A 26,995-nucleotide genomic window follows, 5' to 3' on the forward strand; every position below is an offset into this window, starting at 1 on the left:
GGAGAAAGAGGAAGAGAAGAGCTTGGGAGGAGAGGAAGGAAACCATGAAGATCATGATCATCACCACCGAATCATCTCTATTACATCAATTTCACCATTTAGAGATGGTTTTATGAATTATGTTGTTGTTGTTAACCATAATATGATGTTAGGATCTCATGTATGTTGTTATTGATGCTTTGTGATGGATTATGGCGTTGTTTCTTGTTTTTCATGATGCTCATGTTGGTTGGGTTGTCAGAATGAATTAGAGATGGTTATGGTTGGAACATATTGAGTTAACAGATGAATTTATGAAGAAAAAGCAGAACCAATCGATTAAGCTCAGAAATGTGAAAGAAATTGTTTGAAGCACTTGGCTAAGCTCTTGTTGTTGAATATGTGTGAAAGGAACAAGTGTTAACCTATATTCTTGATTAAGTTTGATTGTTAGATTATTTGAGTGTTGTAACTCCGTTTTGGACGCAGACGGATGCGATAGAAAGATAAAGTAAAAGCCTATTATTCTTGTACCATGTTACAGTATATTATGTGCCTTATAAATGCTATGAATTATATTATGATGAATGCTTAACATTATTGTTGTGTTGAATGTGAAATAAGATGTTTTATAACCTTATGAAGATGAGTGGGAAAACCTAGGACAATAACTTGATTAATAACTTAGAAAGATAATCTAGGTTATGGAAATGGGTATACAGTGATGCTTGGGCGCAACGGTACCTAGGTGTGTATCGTGGCCCAATATTCACCTGATAAACAAATCAATATGTTTTGTATGGAACATGTGTGATTTTATGTAATAAGAACGGATCACGTTATGATGCCATGAGAATTGATATGATATCATGAGAATTTGTTTGATATTTTGGTGAGGAACTTTTGTTCCAAAAGTCCTATTTTGGTGAGGAGCGTTGCTATGAAAGTCCTATTTGTTATTGAGACCTAATCACGTATTCGAAATTAGTTGTGATTATGCATATACCACTTCAAAGGCTTAGGTAAAGCGGTAAGTGGGGATATGGCTCCAATAATTCGTGCCTCAATTAGGTTTGAGTCCCAACCATGGCGAGCATGGGAGAAAGGTGGAATCCTAAGTGGGTTAGAGGCCCATACGGTGAAAGATACCATAAGTGGGTTAGAGGCCCATATGGGTGACATTCACTTGAATTGGGGTTTAAGCCTCATAGAGGACCCAATATCCACCGTGGAAGTCGAATCATACGAGCATGCATGAACCTAGCCAGGCTTAGACATAGGTCCGTTTGGGGATTGATGTTTCGTGAATCCGAATAGTGATTTATTGAGTGGATGCACTCAAGTGACATGTTTCCATACATTGCAATTATCCCTTATTTACTCAAGTTTAAGTTACAAGGTGCGAGTGATGCATAAGTAACGAAAGATGAATACTTGAGTTAGAATCGAGTAGAAATCCTGTTGAGCTGAGTGGACCCATAAGATAGGAGAACTCACTAAGATTATTATCTCACCCAAATATTTTTGTTGCTTTTCAGGTGTTGTTTGCAGGTTATACTATATAAGAGGAGTTACACATTGATGTTTAAAGGGAAGCTTTTACTATGATCTTCTGATGTGGATTTTGTATAATTGTAAATATTGTACATAGTTCTAAGAGTTTTATTTAGGAAATATTGTGTGACATGTTCCATATGTTGTATTTTATATTATAGACATGTATATAATTATGCCTTTAGGCACTTATGTTGGATCAGTATCAATTAATGCTATGTATAATGTATATTCTAGACGTATATTATACAGGTTATTACAGTTGATATCAGAGCAGGTCGATTCTTGACCTAGCCTTGAAACATCATAAGTAAATCTATTCCTGCGTCATATGTGTGTTTAGCCAACATGATTCTTAATATCACTGTAAGTAGTATTGGCCCTGATCAACCTAATGTTATGTGCGTGGTAGGTAGAATCATGGGTTTAGCGACCATGAGGACTCCGAAGGTGGTGTAGAGCTTGTATTTCAAGGGTGGACTCAAGTCAAGAGTTTGATAGTGAGGAGAACTGGTTAATTCAGTTGAAGCCTTAGTAGAAGTTGTAACTTTGGTAATGTGTAATTGAAGAGAGGTTTATTGTTCAAGAAATCCTGTAGTGCTAAAGGAGTCGTGAACTGGGAATTTCTGATGGATGAATTTTCAGAGTTTTGAGAAATATGTGAATCTGCTAGTAGAATAAGTTTGACCCACTGATATGGAATAAGTATTGTAAGTAATTCCATATAAGTATTGTAAGTAATTCCATGTAGTGAAGGAGAAAGGATGGTTATGTTGTACATATGTCATAAGGTCTAGAAGTGAGATAGTGCATTGGTGTTTCAATTTCTAAGGTCACTAGAATATCTTGGAAGAACGAGAGTATTTCAGGGAGTATGTTCAGAATGGTACCTTCTAAGTGGTTGAGAGCTTGAGAGATAAGGACGTTTGACACCTTTGTAAGAGTCTAAGGTAGTGGTGAAGTCTAAGAAGAGACTCGAGGACATGAATGCCCATTCCAAGTGAAACATTTATGCACCAAATGAAGTGTAGAAGATAAATCAAGTATATTCAGACTTAAATAGGGATATTAGGTTCAAGATAGTTTGATAGGGATTCAGTGTTAGTAAGAGACCATTATGGAATGTTGAGTTATCTAAGGATCAATTATAAGATATTGTTTCAAGGAGAGATCACACATTATATAGTAACAGAAGCTCTAGTGGGTTTTGGTTGAAGGAGATCTGATTTAGGAAAAGAGCAAGTAAATTGGATTTAAAGAATTCTAGTAGAATGGTTATGTAATTGGAGTTGATAGAATTACCTTAGAAAAGAAGTAGTTATAGAGTTTGGGAGCAATGTAAACCTTGCATTACAACTACTATAGTGGAATGCACTTCAGATAAGAACACTATGGAGTCATGAGGATTTCATTGAGGCTAAGATAGGGATGTGTAATTTATAATCATTCACATTATTGAGGAGGGAATGTAGAGGAAAAAGTTAAACCTTTGTATTAAGAAAAGTATGTGATAACGACATTATGGTCACAAGTGTGTGTAATGGATTCCTTGTCTTGAGATGGATGCGGAGTAACATACATTTGTTGAGTAGTGAGTCTGGTATTCTAGGAAGTTGAGTTTATGATAGACAATGAAAGACAAGCCAAGCTGGAGTATGGGGACTAGCGAAGAGTTTATTGCTTCATACACTGGACTCAAAATACCAAGTCAAGTTTCTTCCTCCAAAATGGAGTCAGTTCCAATACTCTTCAACTCAAATGATGATGATGTTCCAACCAACTTTGACTAGAGACAGCAAAGAGTAGTCACAAATGTTAAGGATCAAGATACTTGTGGTAACTATATATATAATTAATTTCTTCTTCTTCTTCTTCATTATTATTATTATTATTATTATTATTATTATTATTATTATTATTATTATTACTAGCGTTCAAACAGGCACTCCGTGCCCGTTTGTCCGCTTTTTTTATTACGCTTACACGTGAAAATATTAATAACGTCTTTTTTTATAAGTTTGATTTTAATATAAATTATTTATATGATAAAAAATATGATATTTATTCAGATACATATTAAATTTTATTTATAATATGTAATATTTACACATTAAATTTTGTTTGAATTGAGAAAATTACAGTGTGACGTGACTTTATTTAACCGTTTTTTTCAAGCAAATCAATAAATAACTCAATGTATAAAATTAAATTATTCTTTAATGTTTTTGAATTTGTGTTCTTTAATGTTTTTGGTATGAGGATGTAATGCAGAGTACATACACATGGAAACAATTAAACTTCTCTTCAACAACAGAGTAAGAATGCAACGGTAATAATCATCAATATTCATCTTTCTTTTATGGAAAAACCTCTCTCTCTCTCTCTCTCTCTCTCTCTCTCTCTCTCTCTCTCTCTCTCTCTCTCTCTCTCTCTCTCTCTCTCTCTCTCTCTCTCTCTCTCTCTCTCTCTCTCTCTCTCTCTCTCTCTCTCTCTCTCTCTCTCTCTCTCTCCACCATGATAATCCAGCTAGTATTATGTTTTAACTTAATAATTTTGATTTTAATTTAAATAATTTGTATATTAAACCTTTTTGACATGAACTCATATGTCCGTCCATCCCTTTTTTTAGGGGGTGTTTGTTTCCAGGATTCATAAAAAAAATCCCATGAATAAATTACCTAAAAAAATAAAGATTTAATTTCCGACTACTTTTCTAAAAATGAATTTTGCACACGCCAAAAACTATAAAACACATTTTTTTAAAAAAATTTGGCGTATTTTTGAAATTAAATTATAAGTATCAAACATGATATATTTATCTTGCATTCTGTTTTGATAGTCTCTCAGTCTCAACAATTTATGATATTTATCATATATTTCGTACAATACTTAAAACTCAACATAGTGCTATAAGATGATGTGTATGATTGAAATGAAAATAGGTTAGTCTAAAAACTAAAGGTTTATAGTTTTCGTTGATGTTCATATGAAGCAATATAAACCAAAAGAAAGAGAACTTACATTGTCAAAGTTGTTGATTTTATATTTTTAATATAACATCTTCAGTTATAAAGTGATATAACAAAAATTGTAGTGAAAGAAAAATATTTAGAAATTAACTATGTATTCCCTTTATATATAGGTATTTTATAAGTAAAAGAAAGTGAGAATTATTTTAAATTGAAAGATAAGGAAGTTACTAACCACTTAACTTTGTAACTGTTGTAAGTTATCAAGTACACAATTTTTTAATGTGTTATTTATTTAAAAAGAAACTAAAGGGTATTTTTGGATCAAAATTAGGCCACTCCAAAATCATGTATTCCCTTTATATATAGTTATAGATTATTATTATTATTATTATTATTATTATTATTATTATTAATTAATTAATTAATTAATTAAATCAATCAATTGAAGGATGTTGTTGGGCTTTTACAGCTATGGCAGCCGTAGAAGGTATTGTTAAAACCAAAACAGGTGATTTCATTTGATTATCAGAGCAACAACTGGTTGATTGTGATCAACAAAGCCACGGGTGTGCTGATGGTTATATTGCCTCTGCCTTCGACTCTATAGTAAACAATCAAGGTATTCTTAGAGAAACTAATTATCCATACAAAGGAGTTGATACTCAAACATGCCAACTAAATGGTAAAAAACAAGTGATGCAGCTATAACTCCCAATGATGAACAACATTTGGAGGTCAATGTGGCATTGCTATGCATGCTTATTACCCAATTATATACTAGTTTTACCATATTAGTTCTTGTTGTGTCGTTATAATAAGTTTCCTATTATTATGTTCTTAGTTTCCTTTCCCTAAACCACTTGGTTGGCTTCTTAGTTCTTAATTATATTGTATTGAAACTCTTTCTAGTTACACAGTATAAATAAATTGAAAGAGTGGATATGGCACATAATACTTACAATTTCTCAATACCATATTCTAAATGGAAAGTCTTCTAGAATTATTACCAATTCATAATACCAAATATTTGAACGATAAGTTACCTCGCATACAATATAATAATAAAAATTGTTCCCCTCTAATGCTTTAATCATCGCACTTAGCCTTTCCTAAAAACTATATATTTTGAAAAAGAAATGTGTTCTCACTTATTTTAAAAGATCATTAACCATATATCATATGCATATGTACCTTGAACTGATGAGGGGTCAAAGACTACTTCGTAATCAATCCTTTCACCATGATTGGAAAAAGGATACCATGACGGTTAACCAATCGGGGTTAGATATGGTATTATTGTAAATATGTTGCTTTCTACCACGGGCGATTGACCATAGTGATAAACTAGGTAGCGCACTACCTATCACAATGGTTATAGTAAATAATTATTGTGATATATATAAAGTTCATGAGTTCAAAATCCAGCAACTGCAATTTAATTAAAGCGCACAGAATATTAACATTTCACCACGATTATATATTCTAATCGCGGTGGTATGCATATGAGTTTATTATAAAATATATGAATTGCTTATTTTTCCTTTCCCCTCAATAAACATATAGAATCATTCAAATTGATTTAAAGATAATAATCTGAAAAATTAAATTATTCTTGAAAAACAACTTAAATGACCCATTATTTTTCGAATTGTATGCATCTCGTAATTAATCTTTCGCTCTTTAACATATAGAATTTGATTTAATGCCTCATGTTCTTCAAAGCAACATTTCCCTCTATCCTAGTTTATTTTGAAAGGAAACAATTTGTTGACTAATTCTTATTCATCGTCATCACTATCATCATCATTATCTTAAGTGATGGTGATGATTTTTTAGATGACAATGATGACGATGAATTTGGAGTTTTTCAATAAATTTGATGCTTTGTAAAATAAAATAGAAGAGAAGAATCGTTGCGTTGAAGAACTTGGGGCATTAAACTATGTTCTATATGTTAAAGAGCGAGAGATAAATTACAAGATGCATACAATTCAAAAAACATTGATTGATCTAAGTTGGTTTTCAAATATTACTTAATTTTTCAGATTATCATATTCTAAATTAATTTAAATGAATGGATATGTTCAGTGAAGAGTTAATGAACCAAGCAATCTACATACGATATAATAAACTAAACTGGAATTAGAGAAAAACTAAATCACATATAGTTGCACAAAACAAGTTTATTCCAGGACGTACAAAAACATGACGATATAATTTTTTTCACAAATGTACATTTTATTGAAAAGATTCGTGGTGAATGAAGATGAAGAAATGATATACTTGTCTCTGAATGACATCCACAATGAATGGAGGATGAAGCTGAAGTGAGAGTTGCAAAGTTGTTTTAAATTTGAATGAATGTTATTATGGGTCTTTCACACACGTTTGAGCTTTCACTTCTGCTTCATCCTCCTAGTATTTTTTCTTCATAGTAACACAAACAATTTGGAAATCACACCCATACTATACATTTTCTTGATTTAGTTTTTTCATTCATCTTCCCTACAAGTCAAAATGTATTAGCATGCTATTGTAATCCTACAAACAACATGTTAACCAAATTTAATAACATCAACTAGCATGATATTGTAATCCTACAAACAACATGTTAAGCAGATTTAACACTATAAACTAGCATGACATTGTAATATGACAAACATAATGTTAACTAGATTTTGGTACATAAACTAACATGACATTGTAGTCCTACAAACATGTTAACCAGATTTGGAAACCTAAGCTAGCATGACATTGTAATCCTATAAATAGCATGTTAAACATAAATCAAAGTAAGTGAGATTTAGAAAGTTTGAATTTTTTTTAAAGAAGAACACAATGATACTTGGAACATATATGGCAACTAATTTCCCATTTATATTGTCATTTGATTTGTTAAACACGTAATGACAATTTGAAAAACAGAGATCCGAGTAGAGACAACACAAAAAACACGAAAATTATTTGAAATAAAAATGGAAGAAAGTGCATGGAGGAATGATGCAACTTGAAAGTTCTTCAAAAGTTTGAATATTAGAACCTATACAAATAAAAATGGAAGAAAGTGTATGAATAAAATGATTACCTTTTAGAAGAAGAAGAAGAAAGGTAAAGAAAAACAATGTTGAACTTGATTACATTTTAGTTTAAAGAAGAAGAAAGACGAGTTTTATGGAAGAATAAGAGAGACGAGTTCCCTGGATGTGAAAGAGAGAGTTTTTAGAATTTGTGTTTTGAGCAAGAAATCTATTCTTTGCTGAAGGTTGATAACTTCGCCTATATATTAAAATTAAAATTCTATCACAATTATTGGTAATAATATCGTGATAAAATGCTAGTAATATTCACATTGGTTTTTGGTACTAAATCCTCAGAGTTCAGATAACTCAAAAAGAGAACAAATCTCACAAGTTACTAAAAACGATCATACTCCAATGTTGAATCAACATGTTCGTACATCTTGTTCAACATCTGTCAATAATACTTGTTTTTCCAAAATGCAACCAATCATTATATATTTGACCTAACAGGTCACATGCTAATGATTAAATAAAAAGATGATACTACACTTACTAAGTTTGGTGACCCTCACCCGATCATTTAGTCCAACAGGTGGTTGAACTTGCAAAAATAAAATATGTATATCTTTGAAAATAAAGAAAGAATTTTTTTTGAAAATCCAATGAGATGTTTCTTTTTTTATGATAATCAATAACATACCGCCTGCCATGTGTGTAAGATAAAAGGGCCTTAATGTGATTGTCACGAACGAAAGAGGATTAAAACAAATAGAGAAATTATATGTTTATTCAAAGGTATGATTTAAACTAATATGCATAGGAGGGAGACTTGTGTCCACGGGAGTGATTTGTGTTGTTACAATGTCCTTAGTGTTGCATTAGTACCTATTGAGTCAATCCTACCCGAGATAATTTTCATAATCCGCGTAAGAGTAGTTTTGATACTTCGCTATGCTTTATGTTTTTTCTATTATGCTACTACAATTAATTGATTTTATTCTAGCTAACTTGCTTAAGGACAGACAATGGTTCAAGTGTAGGGGAGTTTGATAACTTGGAAAAGCATCGCATTTCCGACTCGATATACATGTAAATTTGAGTATTTTTATCTTTCTTTATATAATTTTATGTTTGTAATTGTACTTTGTTTCTGGTGTTTTGATTGCAAGAAAGATCATGTGAAGAAATGCTACGAAATGGCGAAAACCAGATCACAAACCAAGTTTTGCACTGTCATGATGTCCACCTTGCCAGCATGACGCCCGTCATGAGGTGGGAAAAGTGGGGGGGGGGGGGGGGGGGTCATCACCACTAGAAGGAAAAATTAGAAAAAGCCAAGCTTCAACACCATGACGGATATGGTCGTCATGACCATGACTCCCTTCATGGCTGTAATATCCTATATTCCCTTAAATGCTTAATTAGTTGTCAATTGAAACCAATTGAGTTCCTATGTACTCTATCTCTTGTCAGTTGGAACAATTAGAGCTCCTATGTGCTCTAAATATTGTTAGTTGGGACCAATAGAGTAACCAGTGATTTTTGAAGAGATCAATCCTTATTAAAAGGGAAGGGCCATTATTGATAAGTACAAGAGGGGATATTTTTATAACAATAATCATTGGTCAATTGGTACTAGAAGACAAAAGATCAATTGATATATTTTGTATTACTACCTAATATGATAATATAGATATTAATTATATGTTATAAATATTTGTGTGGTATAGAAAGAAAGCAGAAAAGAAGAAGTGGATAAGAAGGAAAAGAGAAGATAGAGAGAGTTAAGAGAAGAAGAAGAAAAAAATAGAAAAATAGAGAAGATTAAGAGAAGAGCTTGGGAGGAGAGGAAGGAAACCATGAAGATCATGATCATCACCACCAAATCATCTCTATTACATCAATTTCACCATCCTCTTCTTGAACCAAGGTGAGTTCTTAGTTAGAACTTTGGAGGGGGGGGGGGGTAGTTAGAAACTCTTAGGCTTCCAAGGATTTAGACATGGTTTTATGAATTTTGTTGTTGTTGTTAACCATAATATGATGTTATGATCTCATCTATGTTGTTATTGATGTTTTGTGATGGATTATGATGTTGTTTCTTGTAAAAAAAGAGAAAAGTAGAGAAGAGCTTGGGAGGAGAGGAAGGAAACCATGAAGATCATAATCATCACCTCCAAATCATCTCTTATACATAAATTTCACCATCCTCTTCTTGAACCAAGGTGAGTTCTTAGTTAGAACTTGGGGGGGGGGGGGGGGGATTTAGAAATGGTCTGATGGATTAGGGTTGTTTCTTGTTTTTCATGATGGTCTGATGAAATTTGTCAAATGTATTTTTGTGAGGATTATCCCACTCAATCAACTGACATGAATTTATTTATTGATAAATTAAAATATGCCACCAATGTGGGTTGAACCTTGGACCTCCTTGGTATGGAATAGGCCTTACCACTAGGCTAAGCTCTTATTATTGAATATGTGTGCAAGGAACAAGTGTTAACCTATATTCTTAATTAAGTTAGATTGTTAGATTATTTGAGTGTTGTAACTCCGTTTTGGATGCAGACGAATGCGTTAGAAAGATAACGTAAAAGACTACTATTCTTGTACCATGTTATAGTATATTATGTGCCTTACAAATTCTATGAATTATATTATGATGAATGTTAAACATTATTGTTGTGTTGAATGTGAAATAACATGTTTTAAAACCTTATGGAGATAACTGAGGAAACCTAGGAGAATAACTTGATTAATAACCTAGAAAGATAATCTAGGTTATGGAAATGGGTATACAATGATGGTTGGACGCAATGGTACCTAGGTGTGTATCGTGGACCATATGCTTTGTATGAAACATGTGTGATTTTATGTAATGAGAATGGATCATGTTATGATTCCATGAGAATTGATATGATATCATGAGAATTTGTTTAATATTTAGGTGAGGAACTTTTGTTCTAAAAGTCCTATTTTGGTGAGGAGCGTTGCTATGAAAGTGCTATTTGTTATTGAGACCTAATCACGTATTTGAAATTAGTTGTGATTGTGCACATACCACTTCAAAGGCTTAGGTAAAGTGGTAAGTGGGGATGTGACACCAATGATTCGTGCCTCAATTGGGTTTGAGCCCCAACCATGGCGGACATGGGGGAAAGGTGGACACCTAAGTGGGTTAGAGGCCCATACGGTGAAAGATAGCCTAAGTGGTTAGAGACCCATATAGGTGACAGTCACTTGAACTGGGGATTAAGCCTCATAGAGAACCCGATATCCACCATGAAAGTAAAATTATATGAGCATGCATGAACCGATCCTGACTTAGACGTAAGTCCATTCGGGGATTGATGTTTCGTGAATGTGAATAGTTATTTGTTGAGTAGATGCACTCAAGTGACATGTTTCCATACATTGCGATTATGACTTATTTACTCAAGTCTAAGTTACAAGGTACGACTGATGCGTAAGTAACGAAAGATGAATACTTGAGTTAGAATCGATTAGAAACCCTGTAGAGCTTAGTGGACCCATAGGATAAGAGAATTCACTAAGATTATTATCTCACCCCAATATTGTTATTGCTTTTCAGGTGTTGTTTGCAGGTTATACTATACAAGAGGAGTTACACATTGATGTTTCAAGGGAAGCTTTTACTATGATCTTCTGCTGTGGATTTTGTACAATTGTAAATATTTTACATAGTTCTTAGAGTTTTATTTAGGAACTATTGTATGACATGTGCCATATGTTGTATTTTATTTTACGGACATGTACATAATTATGCCATTAGGCACTAATGTTGGATCAGTACCAATTAATGCTATGTACAATGTATATTCTAGACGTATATTATACAGGGTATTACAGTTGGTATCAGAGCAGGTTGATTCTCGACCTAGCCTTGAAACATCATAAGTAAATCTATTCCTACCTCATATGTGTGTTTAGCCAACATGATTCTTAATATCACTGTAAGTAGTATTGGGCCTGATCAACCTAAGGTTATTTTCGTGGTAGATAGGATCATGGTGTTATTGCCTTTGCCTTCGAATCTATAGTAAAAGATCAAGGCATTCTTAGAGAAACTGATTATCCATACAAAGGAGTTAATACTCAAACATGCCAATTAAATGGTCAAAAACTAGTGATGCAACTGTAACTCCCAATGATGAATAACAACCGGAGGTCAATGTGGCATTGCTATGCATTCTTATTACCCAATTATATACTAGTTATACCATATTAGTTCTTGTTGTGCCGTTATAATAAGTTTCATATTATTATGTTCTTAGTTTCCTTACCCTAAACCACTTGGTTGGCTTCTTAGTGCTTAATTATATTGTATTGACACTCTTTCTAGTTACACAGTATAAATAAATTGAAAGAGCAGATATGGCACATAATACTTACGATCTCTCAAATCATAAATTCTTTTAAGAATCCTATCAATTACCATATTCTAAATGTAAATTTATCTAGAATTATTACCAATTCACAATACCAAATATTTGAACGATAAATTACCTCGCATACAATATAATAATAAAAATTGCTCTCCTCTAATGATTTAATCATCACACTTAGCCTTTCCTAAAAACTATATTTTTTGAAAAAGAATTATGTTCTCACTTATTTTGAAAGTATCATTAACCATATATCATATGCATATGTACCTTGAACAGATGAGGGGTCAAACACTACTACATAAAAATCCTTTCACCATGATTGGAAAAAGGATACCATGAAGGTTAACCAATCGGGGTTAGGTAGGGTATTATTGTAAATATGTTGCTTTCTACCACGAGCGATTGACCATAGTGATAAACTAGGTAGCGCACTACCTATCGCAATGGTTATAGTAAATAATTGTTATGATATATATAAAGTTCATGAGTTCAAAATCCAGCAACTGCAATTTAATTAAAGCGCACACGATATTAACATTTCACCACCATTATATATTATAATCACGGTGGTATGCATATGAGTTTATTATAAAATATATGGATTGCTTCTTTTTTCTTTCCTCTCAATAAACATATACATTTGTTCAAATTGATTTAAAGATAATTATCTGAAAAATCAAATTATTCTTGAAAAACAACTTAAATGATCCATTATTTTTCGAATTGTATACATCTCGTAATTAATCATTCACTCTTTAACATATAGGATTTGATTTAATGCCTCAAGTTCTTCAAAGCAACATTTCCCTCTCTTCTAGTTTATTTTGAAAGGAAACAATTTGCTGACTAATTCTGATTCATCGTCACCACTTTCATCATCATTATCTTAAGTGATGGTGATGATTTTTAAGATGACAATGATGACGATGAATTGCAATTTCTCAATAAATTTGATGCTTTGTAAAATAAAATATAAGAGAAGAATCGTTGCTTTGAAGAACTTGGGGCATTAAACTATGTTCTATATGTTAAAGAGAGAAAGATAAATTACAAGATGCATACAATTCAAAAAACATTGATAGATCTAAGTTCGTTTTCAAATATTACTTAATTTTTCAGATTATCATTGATGGTGGTTTGAAGGACTTTATGGATTTTTTTATGGATTGTTCGTTATAACTCAATAAACTTGAATTGGACTTGGTTTATTGAGTTATAACGAAACTTGAATTTTAAGTGAAGAGTTATCTTGCTTAAAAGCTTCTGAGGGATTGTTCGTTATAAGTCAATAAACCAAGTCAAATTCAAGTTTCAAGGAGATGCTTGAATGGCTCACCTAATGCACATACACAAAACCCTAATTTTGATAATATTCTGCACTACTCCGTTGCCTTCTTAGGGTTAGAACCGATCTATAAGTAGCAGTGGAAAGACATGGACTTCAGGCTTGATTTACAGTAGATCCAAGATCTCTGCATAATCTTCAACATATTTGATTTCAATCAGATAAGATATTTCCTAAAATATTTTGACATCGTTACTACGTAAACAAGTCATGGCAAAATAATCTTTTGCTTTTTAGAAAACAATCTACATAATTTGTGAACTAAATCTTCAGCGTATCTTCAGATAAATGAAAAAGAGAACAAATCTCACAAGTTACTAAAAATGATCACACACTACGCCAAATAAGGGAAAAGAGGGCGCTTATTTTGGCCTATAACAGTGCTTTTAAGCGCCCTCTAATCTGGCGATGGCATAGGTAAAGACAGCGCTTTGTTTTCCTGGAGAAAGCGTTGTCTAAAGGGCCACATTATAGTGCACTTTATGAAAAAAGCGCCCTCTGGAGTGGTCCATAAAGGGACACCTTAGAGGGCGCTTTCTGGGAAAAGCGCCCTCTAAAGTTGTCAATGTAAAGTGTTTAGAGGGCGCTTTCTGGAGAAAGCGCCCTCTAAAGTTGTCAATGTAAAGTGTTCAGAGGGCGCTTATTTTTTTAAAATAACTAACACTTTAGAGGGCGCTTTCTGCAGAAAGCGCCCTCTAAAGTTGTCAATGTAAAGTGTTTAGAGGGCGCTTTCTGGACAAAGCGCCCTCTAAAGTTCTCAATGTAAAGTGTTTAGAGGGCGCTTCCTACAGAAAGCGCCCTCTAAAGTGTTAGTTATTTTAAAAAAATTTGTTTGAAAAACAGTGGATATTTAATTGGTAACCTGTTCGCATGCTGCAAAAGTGTAAAATTCATATTGATTTCATCCTTTAATCCAATGTTATACACCATTAATCCATTGATATATACAACATGAATCCATTTATATACAACATTAATCCTCCATATATACAACATTAATATATGATTCTTTGATCAACAATATACAACAACATATTCATGATTTAGTAAAAGTACAACAACAATATACAACATATATACAACAACAACATACAACAACAACATTCCATACATATATGTACAACAATATACAACCTAGCTATATGATTCTTTGATCAACAATGAATTGACACAATTCATCCTTCATTTCATCCAAATGAGCTCTTGAGTAAGATTTGTATTCCTCAAAGTACTACAATTAAGAGAATAAAACATATTCATGATTTAGTAACAAATTAGATTAGTTATCCGATAATATTAAAATAAACCCTAAGTTATTATTCCATACCATTTTTGGGATGTCTATACGATTCAATGCAATGATATCTCTCATAAATCTCGATACAAAAAATCTGCAATCGACCGAATTATTTTGCTGAGGACACTACACAGAAAAACAAACAATATATATATAGTTAATTTCTTACAAACACTATTATAAGCAAAAAAACAAACACTATTATAAGCAAAAATAAGATACTTAATATATACCTGAACTCTGACCCAGGTAATGTCCTTCCTAATGCGGTAATTCCTTTTCGATCTAAATTTTAGTATTGCCCTAACAAAATAAAAACGTATATTGAGATCAATCTGACAGACATAATTAAATATAGAAATACACACGAATATTTAGGGGAATTTCACTTACGTGTCAACCGGCTTCTTCAAACCCGAATATTTACTCCAATCACCCGATAACGAATCGAGATAATACACTATTAGTCTCGAAAGATCCATAGCAACCAACACCCAGTGGCCACTGTAAAATAAAACAAAAATTTAGATGAATGAAAATTTTCTACGTAAAAGATATACATAGATTAGAATGAAATTATTAGAAAGAAAATCTAACCCGTTGCCAGAATTAAACGGTAAAAAATACAAACTGGGTGTAGTATTATCACCGGCCGCCATGAATCTATCGACTAGATCATTCTTTACGGATGTTGGATTTTTCGATATTAACGTTGCGTTGACACGGGAAGCAGCAATAAAATTGAAACGGTTACACAATTCAGTTCCCCGCATCAATTTGTCATACATATACCTTAAATAGAAACATAATAAATATTAGACTACTCATTGAAATGTGTAAATAAATTGTTCAACTAAGTAAATTATAGATTGATCGGAGTACCATATGTATGTATGAATGATAGCGATGCCCAATTCGTCGTGCTCAAAAAGTTGTTGCATGTCCTCCTTTGCAATTATTTCGGAATGAGCAAATCCGAAAACACCTTCATCAAAATCTACACTACGAATGGACCCGTCCATAATATCGGACTCTTCCACCATTTTCTCAAGACGCATCATAATTTGAGATTTTGTCTCGGCCGTCGTTGGAATATCCTTCGTTGGAATATCCTTCGTTGGAATATCCTTCGTTGGAATATCCTTACCATCGCTTTTCAACTTTCGACCGGGAACCTAAAAATTCATATAAAATAAATCATTACTTTTTGTGATGCAAAAGAACCGTTGTGTATATAATTCAATGGGTATATATATTTATACCTCTTTTTGAGATGCAACCGACTCGATGCGTCTTGAAATCCCTTTACCAGCTTTAGGGGTGGGTCTTGTAGGAGTCTAACATTACCATGTAATAAGGGTTGATTAAATATCATAATTGTAGCTGAATTGAAATGTGAATACTAAATATTCATAATCATTTAGAACATATATACCTCGGCATCAGGGAAAATTAGATCTGACGGCCAACCAACAAAGGATCCGACTGCATCTCGCATCAACGTTGTCTCTGAAACAACGTCGGGTAATGGTAGACGGGCGTCCGTATCTAATACGAGGTCAACCGAAACTTTCATAAATCCCACCGGGAGGGGATTATGGTGAAGTAATTCACCCGAAGTATTGTGCACTTTTCCCTTGCCAACCATGCGATAAGTTGGTGACGATAGATACAGCTGACAAGGTGAAATGCCCTAAACCAATAATAAATGTTATTGTTAACTTGTATATGTGTCAAGTAAAAAAGTGCTATTTTAATTTCATAATAACATATATAATTACCTCGGGAAATTTCGGTTGATGATTGATACTAGCTCGGTCACTAGTATCTTTTGCCTCGGAAGCGCACCTTTCCTCTCTATACCTTGCATTCTCGTTTTGCAGTTGGAGTACTTGTGCCCTTAACTCCGCCAAGGTCTCCATCACCTCTTTGTTGGTAGGATTTTTTGTTTTTGTTTTTTTATAAAATGACGACGGAGTCACACCAAAACCCTTACCCCTCACACGACCGGAATACTCAGGAACATTTAGTACTCGACTAAGTACGCTCCTGCAATCCTGGACCTCGGTTGAAGGTACGGTTTGGGATAAAGTCTCCTGAAATATTATTAGAGGAGATTAAAAATGAATTATATGTCTAACAAAATTTTCGATATAATTATAGAAATAATGTTACATATACTTACACATTCGTCATAAACATTTTGGACCGCTTCAACGACAGCCCCATCCTTCCCAACCCGAGCAGCCTTCCATAATACGTGGTCCGGAAGAGATGTTGCGTCACTTTTCTCCTCGGCTAGCTACACATTGAATTAGATTATAAGATCATCAATTATAACATATTGTGACAATGTATAAGCTCATAGCATTTGAATATACTCACAATTCTTTGTTGTAACCGTGCATAACCCGTACGCCCTTTTTTGTACGGATACGCGGGTTTTGATGCCCTTTTCCTATTTATGTCGCTTATTTCCTGGATAAAAAAGTTTAAGGCATATTAGAACCAAGTAACTTAACAATTGTATAATACCATAATTAATAGACATTACATGGAATTTTCCGTTTCTTCGTTTGGCGACAAAGTTATCCCATTCATCGGCTGAAATAATCTCGGCATACTTCATTGGCCGTTCTCCTTCAACAAATTTTCCTTCCTCATCCTTGAGAAATTTGTTGCACAAAAAGGATCGAAATCCTCGGAGTCTTTTTCCGGCCAATTGAATACAATATTTTTGCCGGCTTTCATCGATGTGAAAGGATCTCTAAAAAACATACAAATGGAGTGTGTTATTATAAAGTCATATTATAACAATATATGGTTAACAAATAGTCAACAAAAAAAACATATAAATATATGGTAAGTACCTGTATCTCCGACCATATTTTTTCCTTGCCAACCTTCAAGTCCGGACTTCTCCAATTATCACATGTAATCGGAATATGTTGTCGAACAAGGAAACCAATGTAACTTGCCAACATTGAACCGTTAGGCTCAATTAGTTGGTCTTCAGCACTCCAATGCACTTCAAATTTTACACCCTTGTCTCTTGCACGAATGATTGACTTCATAACAGACAATCCTCGTTTGATTTCTTTTTCAACATTATTACGTGATTCATTCGCGGCATGGATATCGTCTTGGTTAGCCATTTTATCTGTAATATAGAAATGATTCAATAAGACCCAAGTAAGACAATGATTCAATACGTCAACACATTCATATACCTTCCATTTCTCATGCAAAAGACCTACTGCATGCAAAAGACTAATGCAAACTCACACACACCTACTGCATGCAAAAGACCAATGCAAATTTATGGTGTTTGGAACATGAACAAACTTGCATCCATAATCATCAAACTTCCAAGCACAAGCTCAAACACACTTCAAATGATATCAGTTTTCAATCAGAAATAAAAAACTCAGTTTGCCCTAAACAACATTAATCAACATAATGCACAAAATGTAAAACTAAGTTTAGAAAATGCCCTAATCAAACACATGAAGAAAGTGAACGGTAAAGATGGAGAAGAGAAATACCTTCAAGGTGACGGTAACGATGGAGAAGAAAGTGAACAGTGACGGTGGACGTGAACGTGAACGCAGCAGCAGAAAAAGGCGACGGCGACGACGATGGTGAGGGAGGGAGAACGAACGGAGGACGAGAGTAATCGCAGTAGACGGTGGACGCAGTTGAGAGAAAACCCAGTTACATAAACGAAATAGCTTGTAGAGAGGGAAAATAAAGAGACATGCAGTATATGTTATAATTTTAATGTTTACTAAAGGGGACTTTAGAGGGCGCTTTTTTAAAAAAAGCGCCCTCTAAAGGGGGCCTAAGAGGGCGCTTCTGAAAGCGCTCTCTAAGGCTTTCCAAAAACGCCTTCTAAACTGGAAATGTACATGGACTTAGAGAGCGCTTTTTCAAAAGCGCCCTCTAAGGGTAACCTTAGAGGGCGCTTTCACAAAAGCGCCTTCTATTGTTGTCCCTCCATTTTTTTTTGGCTTCACTTTAGAGGGCGCTTTGTTACAAAAGCGCCCTCTAAAGGGGGCCTAAGAGGACGCTTCTAAAAGCGCTCTCTAAGGCTTTCCAAAAGCGCCTTATAAACTGGAAATGTACATGGACATAGAGAGCGCTTTTTTAGAAGCGCCCTCTAAGGTTACCCTTAGAGGGCGCTTTCAATAAAGCGTCCTCTATTGGTGTCCCTTCATTTCCTCATTATTTTTTCGCTTCACTTTAGAGGGCGCTTTGTTACAAAAGCGCCCTCTAAAGTGCGCTGTCTATTCAAGTTGTTCGCTCCTTATTTTTCTCTTCACTTTAGAGTGCGCTTTTGTAATAAAGCGCCCTCTAAGGGGCGCTGTCTATTCCAGTTTTTGGCGTAGTGACACTCCAATGTTAGATAAACATGTCAGGACATCTTGTTCAACATCTGTCAATAATACTTGTTTTTTCCAAAATGCAACCAATCATTGTATAAATGAACTGATCAAAACATTGTCCAAGGAAAAGGAAGTTGACAACTCATAAAAGGTTCAAATTGAAGAGGAAGAGAAAAAGTTGTCTCCAAGTGATAGAGATTATGACAACTCAGAAATCTCAAATGAATAAGTAATTGAGAGTGAAAATGATGATTATGAAAGTGAATCCTCAAGTAATGCAGAGGAGGATAACTTTGAAGAGTAATTTGTTAGATGTTATCAACCAGGATGCACCAGACATATGGTATGACATGTGGTATTTGGTATAGTTGGCTTCTAATACATTATGATTGGTATTAACTAATGTGACATGGTTTATGTGTGCACATATGCTGAAGCATTTGGATAAGCATCTGGACCTCAACCTTGTGTGACTGTTTCTACTGATATCTTTGTATGTTAGTAGTAGCTTCTGATATTTGACTATTGACCACTAACTATATGTGCATGCATGACTAACCTACCATGAATGATTGAATGTTAACTGTTTATGGGAGCATTTATTGTGTATCAATTGACTGATGTGTAACAACTGCCATGCGACTGATTTGTACTTATAATGTTGTGTTTATGTATGCTCAGATGTTTGTACTTCTATTGTTGATGATGTTTGGTTTGAGTATGGGATATCTCTGACACTTAACTATGTTCCTGTTGAAGAGTTGTTTTGCCAAAATTTTCCAAATGGGGAAATTATTGTTCCTTTTAGATTGGCTACATTATGCAAAACACCATGGATTTTGTTCAAACTACTTATGGTGCAGAAGGGACACCTGTGGAATATGATGTTCTAACATGTGTGCTACAACATCTGGTATCTATCAACAGAAAGATGGTATTGCAGTTGTGGTTCCTAATCAATCTAACAAAAACATACTCTCAAAGAAGATCTACAATTCATAAAGAAGAGTTAATTTGGATGTACTGGTGAAACATGAGGAACATGATGTTCCAGTATATGTGATGTGCAATATCTGTCCTTGGTCAGCAAGCCATGATGGATGTTTCTTAGTGATAAATATCTTATTAAGATTCAATCATATTTGTTGAAGATTGTTTATCAATGTTTTTTTGATTTGTTTGACAGTTGTGGAAGATCAAATTAGATTTAAATGCAAATTTAAATTTGAATTTGAAATATAAAAAATCATATCGTTTGTTGGATATATTTAAGAAGAAAATCAAATCCAACCGATTTATCTATTATTCTGGATGAATTTGACAATGTCCTTGGTGTTGCATTAGTACCTATTGCGTTTGTTTAGTATGAATTTTAATTATAGAAGCATATACCAAAACACCAATTCTAACACACAAATTAAATAATACCAAAACACCCGTTCTAACAGACAAATTAAACACATACTCTTCTATTTTTTATTTTTGTCATCGTCCAAACAACCACAAATTAAACCAGCTAGTTGTATGAAATTTCTTTCTTCTTTCTTGACTCATAGTGCTTGATTATTGGAGAAACACGTTACTTAGGTGGACAATGTACGCCGCCTAAGACGGGCTTAGAAATTGGAAGTCTATGGCTAAAATCATGAATCAAACAAAATACTAGATAAATATTTATAATTTAGCAGAGTCTTAAATAAAATTATAAAATAATAAAATTGTTAAGTTGATAGTAACTGAGTTTTGTGATGGAACATTCTAAGAGGACTTGATATTTAAGTTTACTAGTCAACCTTAAACTAACCAACGTGTTGGACCATTACACATTTATTTTCTCCAAGAAAATGTTCTTGTTTGTTGTTGTTATACTTATTTTTTCTACACGCATAATTTCCTTTTAGTTATGTTAAATTCTATAAATAGCCGTATCTAATGTTAACTTGTTCACAAAACATTCTCTTCTAGCTACCAAAAAATATGAAACATCTTATTACTGTTTGTATCATAATCTTTTGGGTATGTGCATACCCAACCATGTCTCAAAAGCTGCATGAAGCACATCAACAATGGATGATGAAATATGAACGCACATACACAAACAGTTCTGAGATGGAGAAACGTTTTCAGATATTTAAGAATAATTTAGAACACATAGAGAAACATAACAATGCTGGTAACAAGAGTTATAAACTTGGCTTAAATCCATATTCCGATTTAACTAGCCAAGAGTTTATTGCTTCATACACTGGACTCAAAATATCAAGTCAAATTTCTTCTTCCAAAATGGAGTCAATTCCAATACTCTTCAACTCAAACGATGATGTTCCAACCAACTTTGATTGGAGACAGCAAGGAGTGGTCACAAATGTTAAGAATCAAAACAGTTGTGGTAAATATACATATATAATTAATCTCTTCATCATCATCATTATTATTATTATTTATTTATTAATTAAATCAATCTATATTGTAGGATGTTGTTGGGCTTTTACAGCTGTGGCAGCTGTAGAAGGTATTGTTAAAATCAAAACAGGTGATTTGATTTCATTGTCAGAGCAACAACTGGTTGATTGTGATAAGCAAAGCCACGGGTGTAAAGGTGGTACTATTGACTCCGCATTTGAATCTATAGTAAACGATCAAGGTATTCTTAGAGAAACTGATTATCCATACAAAGGAGTTGATACTCAAACTTGCCAACTAAATGGTCAAATACAAGCCGGAGCTCAAATAAATAGTTATGCAACCGTAACTCCCAATGATGAACAACAACTACTACAAGCTGTGGCGCAACAGCCAGTATCAGCTGCAATCTCTGTAGGTGATGAATTTAAGAAATACATGCACGGGGTTTATTCAGGATCATGTGGAACCGATTTGAACCATGCAGTTACAATAGTTGGTTATGGAATAAGTGAAGAAGGGATCAAGTATTGGTTGGTTAAGAACTCTTGGGGTGAAAACTGGGGTGAGAATGGTTACATGAGGGTGCTCAGAGAAAGTGATGAAACTGGAGGTCAATGTGGCATTGCTATGCATGCTTATTACCCAATTATATACTAGTTTTATCATATTAGTTCTTGTTGTGTCGTTGTAATAAGTTTCCTATTATTATGTTCTTAGTTTCCTTTCCCTAAAGCACTTGGTTGGCTTCTTAGTGCTTAATTATACTACTGTATTGAAACTCTTTCTAGTTACACAGTAGAAATAAATTGAAAGAGCGGATATCGCACAAAATACTTACGATCTCTCAAATCACAAAGTCTTTTAAGAATCCTATCAATTACCATATTCTAAATGGAAAGTCTTCTAGAATTATTACCAATTCACAATACCAAATATTTGAACGATAAATTACCTAGCATACAATATAATAATAAAAATTGCTCTCCTCTAATATTTTAATCATCACACTATGTTTTATGTTTTTTCTATCATGCTACTGCAATTAATTGATAACTTGGGAAAACATTGCATTTCCGACTCGATATACATGAAAATTTGAGTCCTTTTGCCTTTCTTTTTATAAGTTTATGTTTGTACTTGTCCTCTGTTTCAGGTGTTTTGAATGCAAGAATGATGGTGTGGAGAAATGATTCGAAAAACTTGAGAAAATTTTACCTTTTTTTTTATAATTCAATAAGTAATGTTTTTAGTTTATATTAAGTTCAAATACATTAATTATTTAATAAATTTTTAAAATAATTTATTTTGGGTTCAATATGTATTTAATCCCTCTAAATATGGATTATTTTAATTTTCAGTCCCTCAATAAATTTCTTTAAAAAATCCTCCTCCAAATATTTACCGTCCACACTTTTGGTCTCTCATGTCAACGTCTATTAACAGAAGCTGATGCAACACAAAATATGAAAGTTTTTTGGTGACTAAATGTACATGTGGCAGTGACAACATGACAAATATGCAAATGTGTTAGCGATCATTCCTCATGAACTAAAATAAGAAGTTTATGAAAGTATCATTAATCATATATCATATGCATATGTACCATGACCTATATCATATGTGTCAGCTGTTAGAATATTGAGTCACAAATGTAGTATTACATGTATTATGGTTATTATTTAATTAGCCAAAGTTATAATAGTCTAATTAATATTAATAATGTGTCTAATTACTATATGATTATTACCCAATTATATAGTAATTTTAAAATGTTTTTACCATACTAGTTCTTGTTGTGTCGTTATAATAAGTCTCCTATTATTATGTTCTTAGTTTCCTTTCCCTAAACCACTTGGTTGACTTCTTAGTGCTTAATTATATTGTATTGAAACTCTTCCTAGTTACATGAGTAAAATAAAATTAAATATTATTACATAATAGAAATAAATTGAAAAAGCGGATATGACACATAACAAAGTCTTTTGAGAATCTTATCAACTACGATATTCTAAAAACTACCAATTGGTCTACTGTATTTCGAATTGCATGCATCTAATAATTCATTTCTCGCTCTTTAACGTATAGAATTTGGTTTAATGCCCAAAGTTCTTCAAAACAACGATTCTTTCTCTTCTTGTTTATTTTGAAATGAAACAATTTGTTGACTAATTATGGTTCATCGTCATCACTATCATTATCATCATCATTATTTTAAATGATGACGATGATTATTATGATGAAAATGACGACGACGAGTCATAATTTCTCAATAAATTTGATGGTTTACAAAATAAACTAGAAGAGAAGAATCGTTGCTTTGAAGAACTTGGGGCATTGAACTAAGTTCCATATGTTAAAGAGCGAGAGAGGAATTAAAAGATGCATACATTTCGAAAAATATTGATTGATCTAAGTTGGTTTTTAAATATTACTTAATTCTTTAGATTATCATTTTCTAAAGAATTAAACTGAACTGAAATTAGAGCAAAACTAAATCACATATAGCTGCACAAAACATATTTGTTCCAAGACATACAAAAACATGACGATATAAAATGTTTCACAAACGTACATTTTATTGAAAAGATTATTTAATAAGTAATGTTTTTAGTTCAATAAGTAATGTTTTTAGTTTATAATTCAATAAGTAATGTTTTAAGTTTATATTAAGTTCAAATACATTAATCATTTAATAAAATTTTAAAATAAATTATTTTGGATTCAATATGAATTTAATCCCTTTAAATATGGATTATTTTAATTTTTAGTCCCTCAAGAAATTTCTTTAAAAAATTGTCCTCCTAATATTTACCGTCCACACTTTTGGTCCCTCATGTCAACATCCATTAACAGAAGTTGATGTAACACAAAACGTGAAAGTTTTTTGGTGACAGAATATACATGTGGCAATGACAACATGACAAATATGCTAATGTGTTAATGATAGTTGATCGTGAACTAAAATAAGAAGTTTATGAAAGTATCATTAACCATATATCATATGCATATGTACCTTGAACTATAACATATGTGTCAGTTGTTAGAATATTGAGTCACAACATGTATTATGGTCATTATTTAGTTAGCCAAAACTATAGTGGTCTAATTAATATTAAGTATGTGATCAAAATAATAAAAGCCATGAGTTTGAAACCTAGCAACTATAATTTAATTAAAGCGCATATAATATTAACATTTCCCCACGATTATTTATTCCAATTGTGGTGGTATGCATATGAGTTTGTTATAAAATATGCGGATTGCTTGTTTTTCCTTTTCTTTCAATAAACATATACAATCATTCAAATTGATTTAAAGATAATTATTTGAAATATTAAATTATTCTTGAAAAACAACTTAAATGATCCACTATTTTTCGAATTGTATGCATCTCGTAATTCATCTTTCGCTCTTTAACATATATAATTTGATTTAATGGCCCAAGTTCTTCAAAGCAATAATTCATTCTCTTCTAGTTTATTTTGAAAGTAAACAATTTGTTGACTAACTCTGATTCATCTTCATCACTATCAACATGTATTATGGTCATTATTTAGTTAGCTAAAACTATAGTGGTCTAATTAATATTAAGTTTGTATCTAAAATCATAAAAGCCATGAGTTTGAAACCCTACATCTATAATTTAATTAAAGCGCACATAATATTAGCATTTCACCACGATTATATATTCCAATCGTGGTGGTATGCATATGAATAAACATATACAACCGTTTCCTAAAAATTGAAAGAGCGGATATGGCACATAATACTTACGATCTCTCAAATCACAAAGTCTTTTAAGAATCCTATCAATTACCATATTCTAAATGGAAAGTCTTCTAGAATTATTACCAATTCACAATACCAAATATTTGAACGATAAATTACCTAGCATACAATATAATAATAAAAATTGCTCTCCTCTAATATTTTAATCATCACACTTAGCCTTTCCTAAAAACTACATATTTCGAAAAAGAATTATGTTCTCACTTATTTTGAAAGTATCAACCATATATCATATGCATATGTACCTTGAACTGATGAGGCGTCAAACATTACTACGTAAACACCCTTTTCATGGCGACTCTGTTATATGTTCGAACATATAATGCATTCAGGTATATTTCCGCTAGCTTCACCTAACCGAGATAATTTCCATAATTCGCGTAAGAGTAATTTTGATATTTCGCTATGTTTTATGTTTAGGGTTCAATTGTATGGGAGTTTGATAACTTGGGAAAGCATTGCATTTCCACCTCAATATACATGCAAATTTGAGTCTTTTTACCTTTCTTCTTATAAGTTTATGTTTGTACTTGTCCTCTGTTTCAGGTGTTTTGATTGCAAGAATGATGGTGTGGAGAAATGATTCGAAAAACTTGAGAAAATTTTACCTTTTTTTTTTATAATTCAATAAGTAATGTTTTTAGTTTATATTAAGTTCAAATACATTAATTATTTAATAAATTTTTAAAATAATTTATTTTGGGTTCAATATGTATTTAATCCCTCTAAATATGGATTATTTTAATTTTTAGTCCCTCAATAAATTTCTTTAAAAAATCCTCCTCCTAATATTTACCGTCCACAATTTTGGTCTCTCATGTCAATGTCCATTAACAGAAGCTGATGCAACACAAAATATGAAAGTTTTTTGGTGACTAAATGTACATGTGGCAGTGACAATATGACAAATACGCAACTGATAACTTTTAGAGCACATAGGAACTCACTTGATATCAATTAATAGGAATTTGAGTACTTAAGGAAATATGGGGTATTACGTCCTCCCCCCTTAAAATAAAATGCATCGCCGAATTTAAATATTACCTGGAAGAGTTAAGGGTAAACTTCTCGCATTTCAAACTCGAGTTCCCAGGTAGCATCGCCCAAATATGCTTCATCCCACTTAACCTTAACAAGAGGGATCTCCTTATTCCTCAATACCTTAATTTCCCGTCCTACAATACGACTTGGTAGAGGTTCAAAAGTTAGGCATGCTTCTACTTCTATTGAACCAGGAAGAATAGGTTGAAGAGAATCCATAATGAACTTTTGAAGTTGAGACACGTGAAAAACATCATGCATTTCTGATAAAGAAGGCGATAAGGCTAATCTGTAAGCTACTTCACTAATCCTCTCTATAATCTGGTATAGTCCTACGTATCTCGGACTCAACTTTCATGACTTAAACAGTCCCTTCAGTCTCAATCTCGGAGTTACCTTTAAAAATACATGATCACCTTCATTAAATTCTAATGGTCTTCTTCTATTATCCGCGTAGCTCTTTTGGCGATCTTGTGCTTTCTTTATCTTATCACGAACCATCCTTATCTTTTTCGTAGTCTCTTGAATAATCTCCGGTCCTAAGTTTATTTCTTCACCAACTTCTGTCCAACACAAATGTGTTCTACATTTTCGTCCATACAAGGCTTCATAAGGAGCCATCCCAATACTTGCATGGTAACTATTGTTGTATGCGAATTCAATCAATGGTAAGAGCTCCTTCCAATTTCCTCCATTTTCAAGTACATAAGCTCTTAACATATCCTCTAGTGTCTGTATCGTCCTCTCAGTTTGACCATCCGTTTGAGGATGATTAGACGTACTTAAACATAACTTCGA

The 26,995-nt window shown here is 32.9% G+C and overlaps 1 protein-coding gene across 1 annotated transcript; it reads left to right on the plus strand.

Annotated features, from left to right (window-relative positions):
• Positions 1-20,896: 20,896 nt before the first annotated feature.
• On the plus strand, positions 20,897-22,200 carry LOC127073177 (zingipain-2). Its single transcript, XM_051014299.1, has 2 exons — positions 20,897-21,350; positions 21,435-22,200. The coding sequence occupies exons 1-2, from the start codon at positions 20,939-20,941 to the stop codon at positions 22,022-22,024; spliced, it is 1,002 nt and encodes a 333-aa protein (XP_050870256.1). The 5' UTR covers positions 20,897-20,938; the 3' UTR covers positions 22,025-22,200.
• The last annotated feature ends 4,795 nt before the right edge of the window (positions 22,201-26,995 follow it).

The sequence above is a fragment of the Lathyrus oleraceus genome, chromosome 4 (genome assembly GCF_024323335.1).
Source record: "Lathyrus oleraceus cultivar Zhongwan6 chromosome 4, CAAS_Psat_ZW6_1.0, whole genome shotgun sequence".
NCBI lineage: Eukaryota > Viridiplantae > Streptophyta > Magnoliopsida > Fabales > Fabaceae > Lathyrus > Lathyrus oleraceus.

Bases quoted from the DNA above. Each gene is read 5' to 3' on its own strand.
- LOC127073177 (XM_051014299.1), top strand. From the start codon at position 20,939: ATGAAACATCTTATTACTGTTTGTATCATAATCTTTTGGGTATGTGCA. The intron at 21,351-21,434 runs GTAAATATACAT...TCTATATTGTAG, and splicing joins TAAGAATCAAAACAGTTGTG to GATGTTGTTGGGCTTTTACA.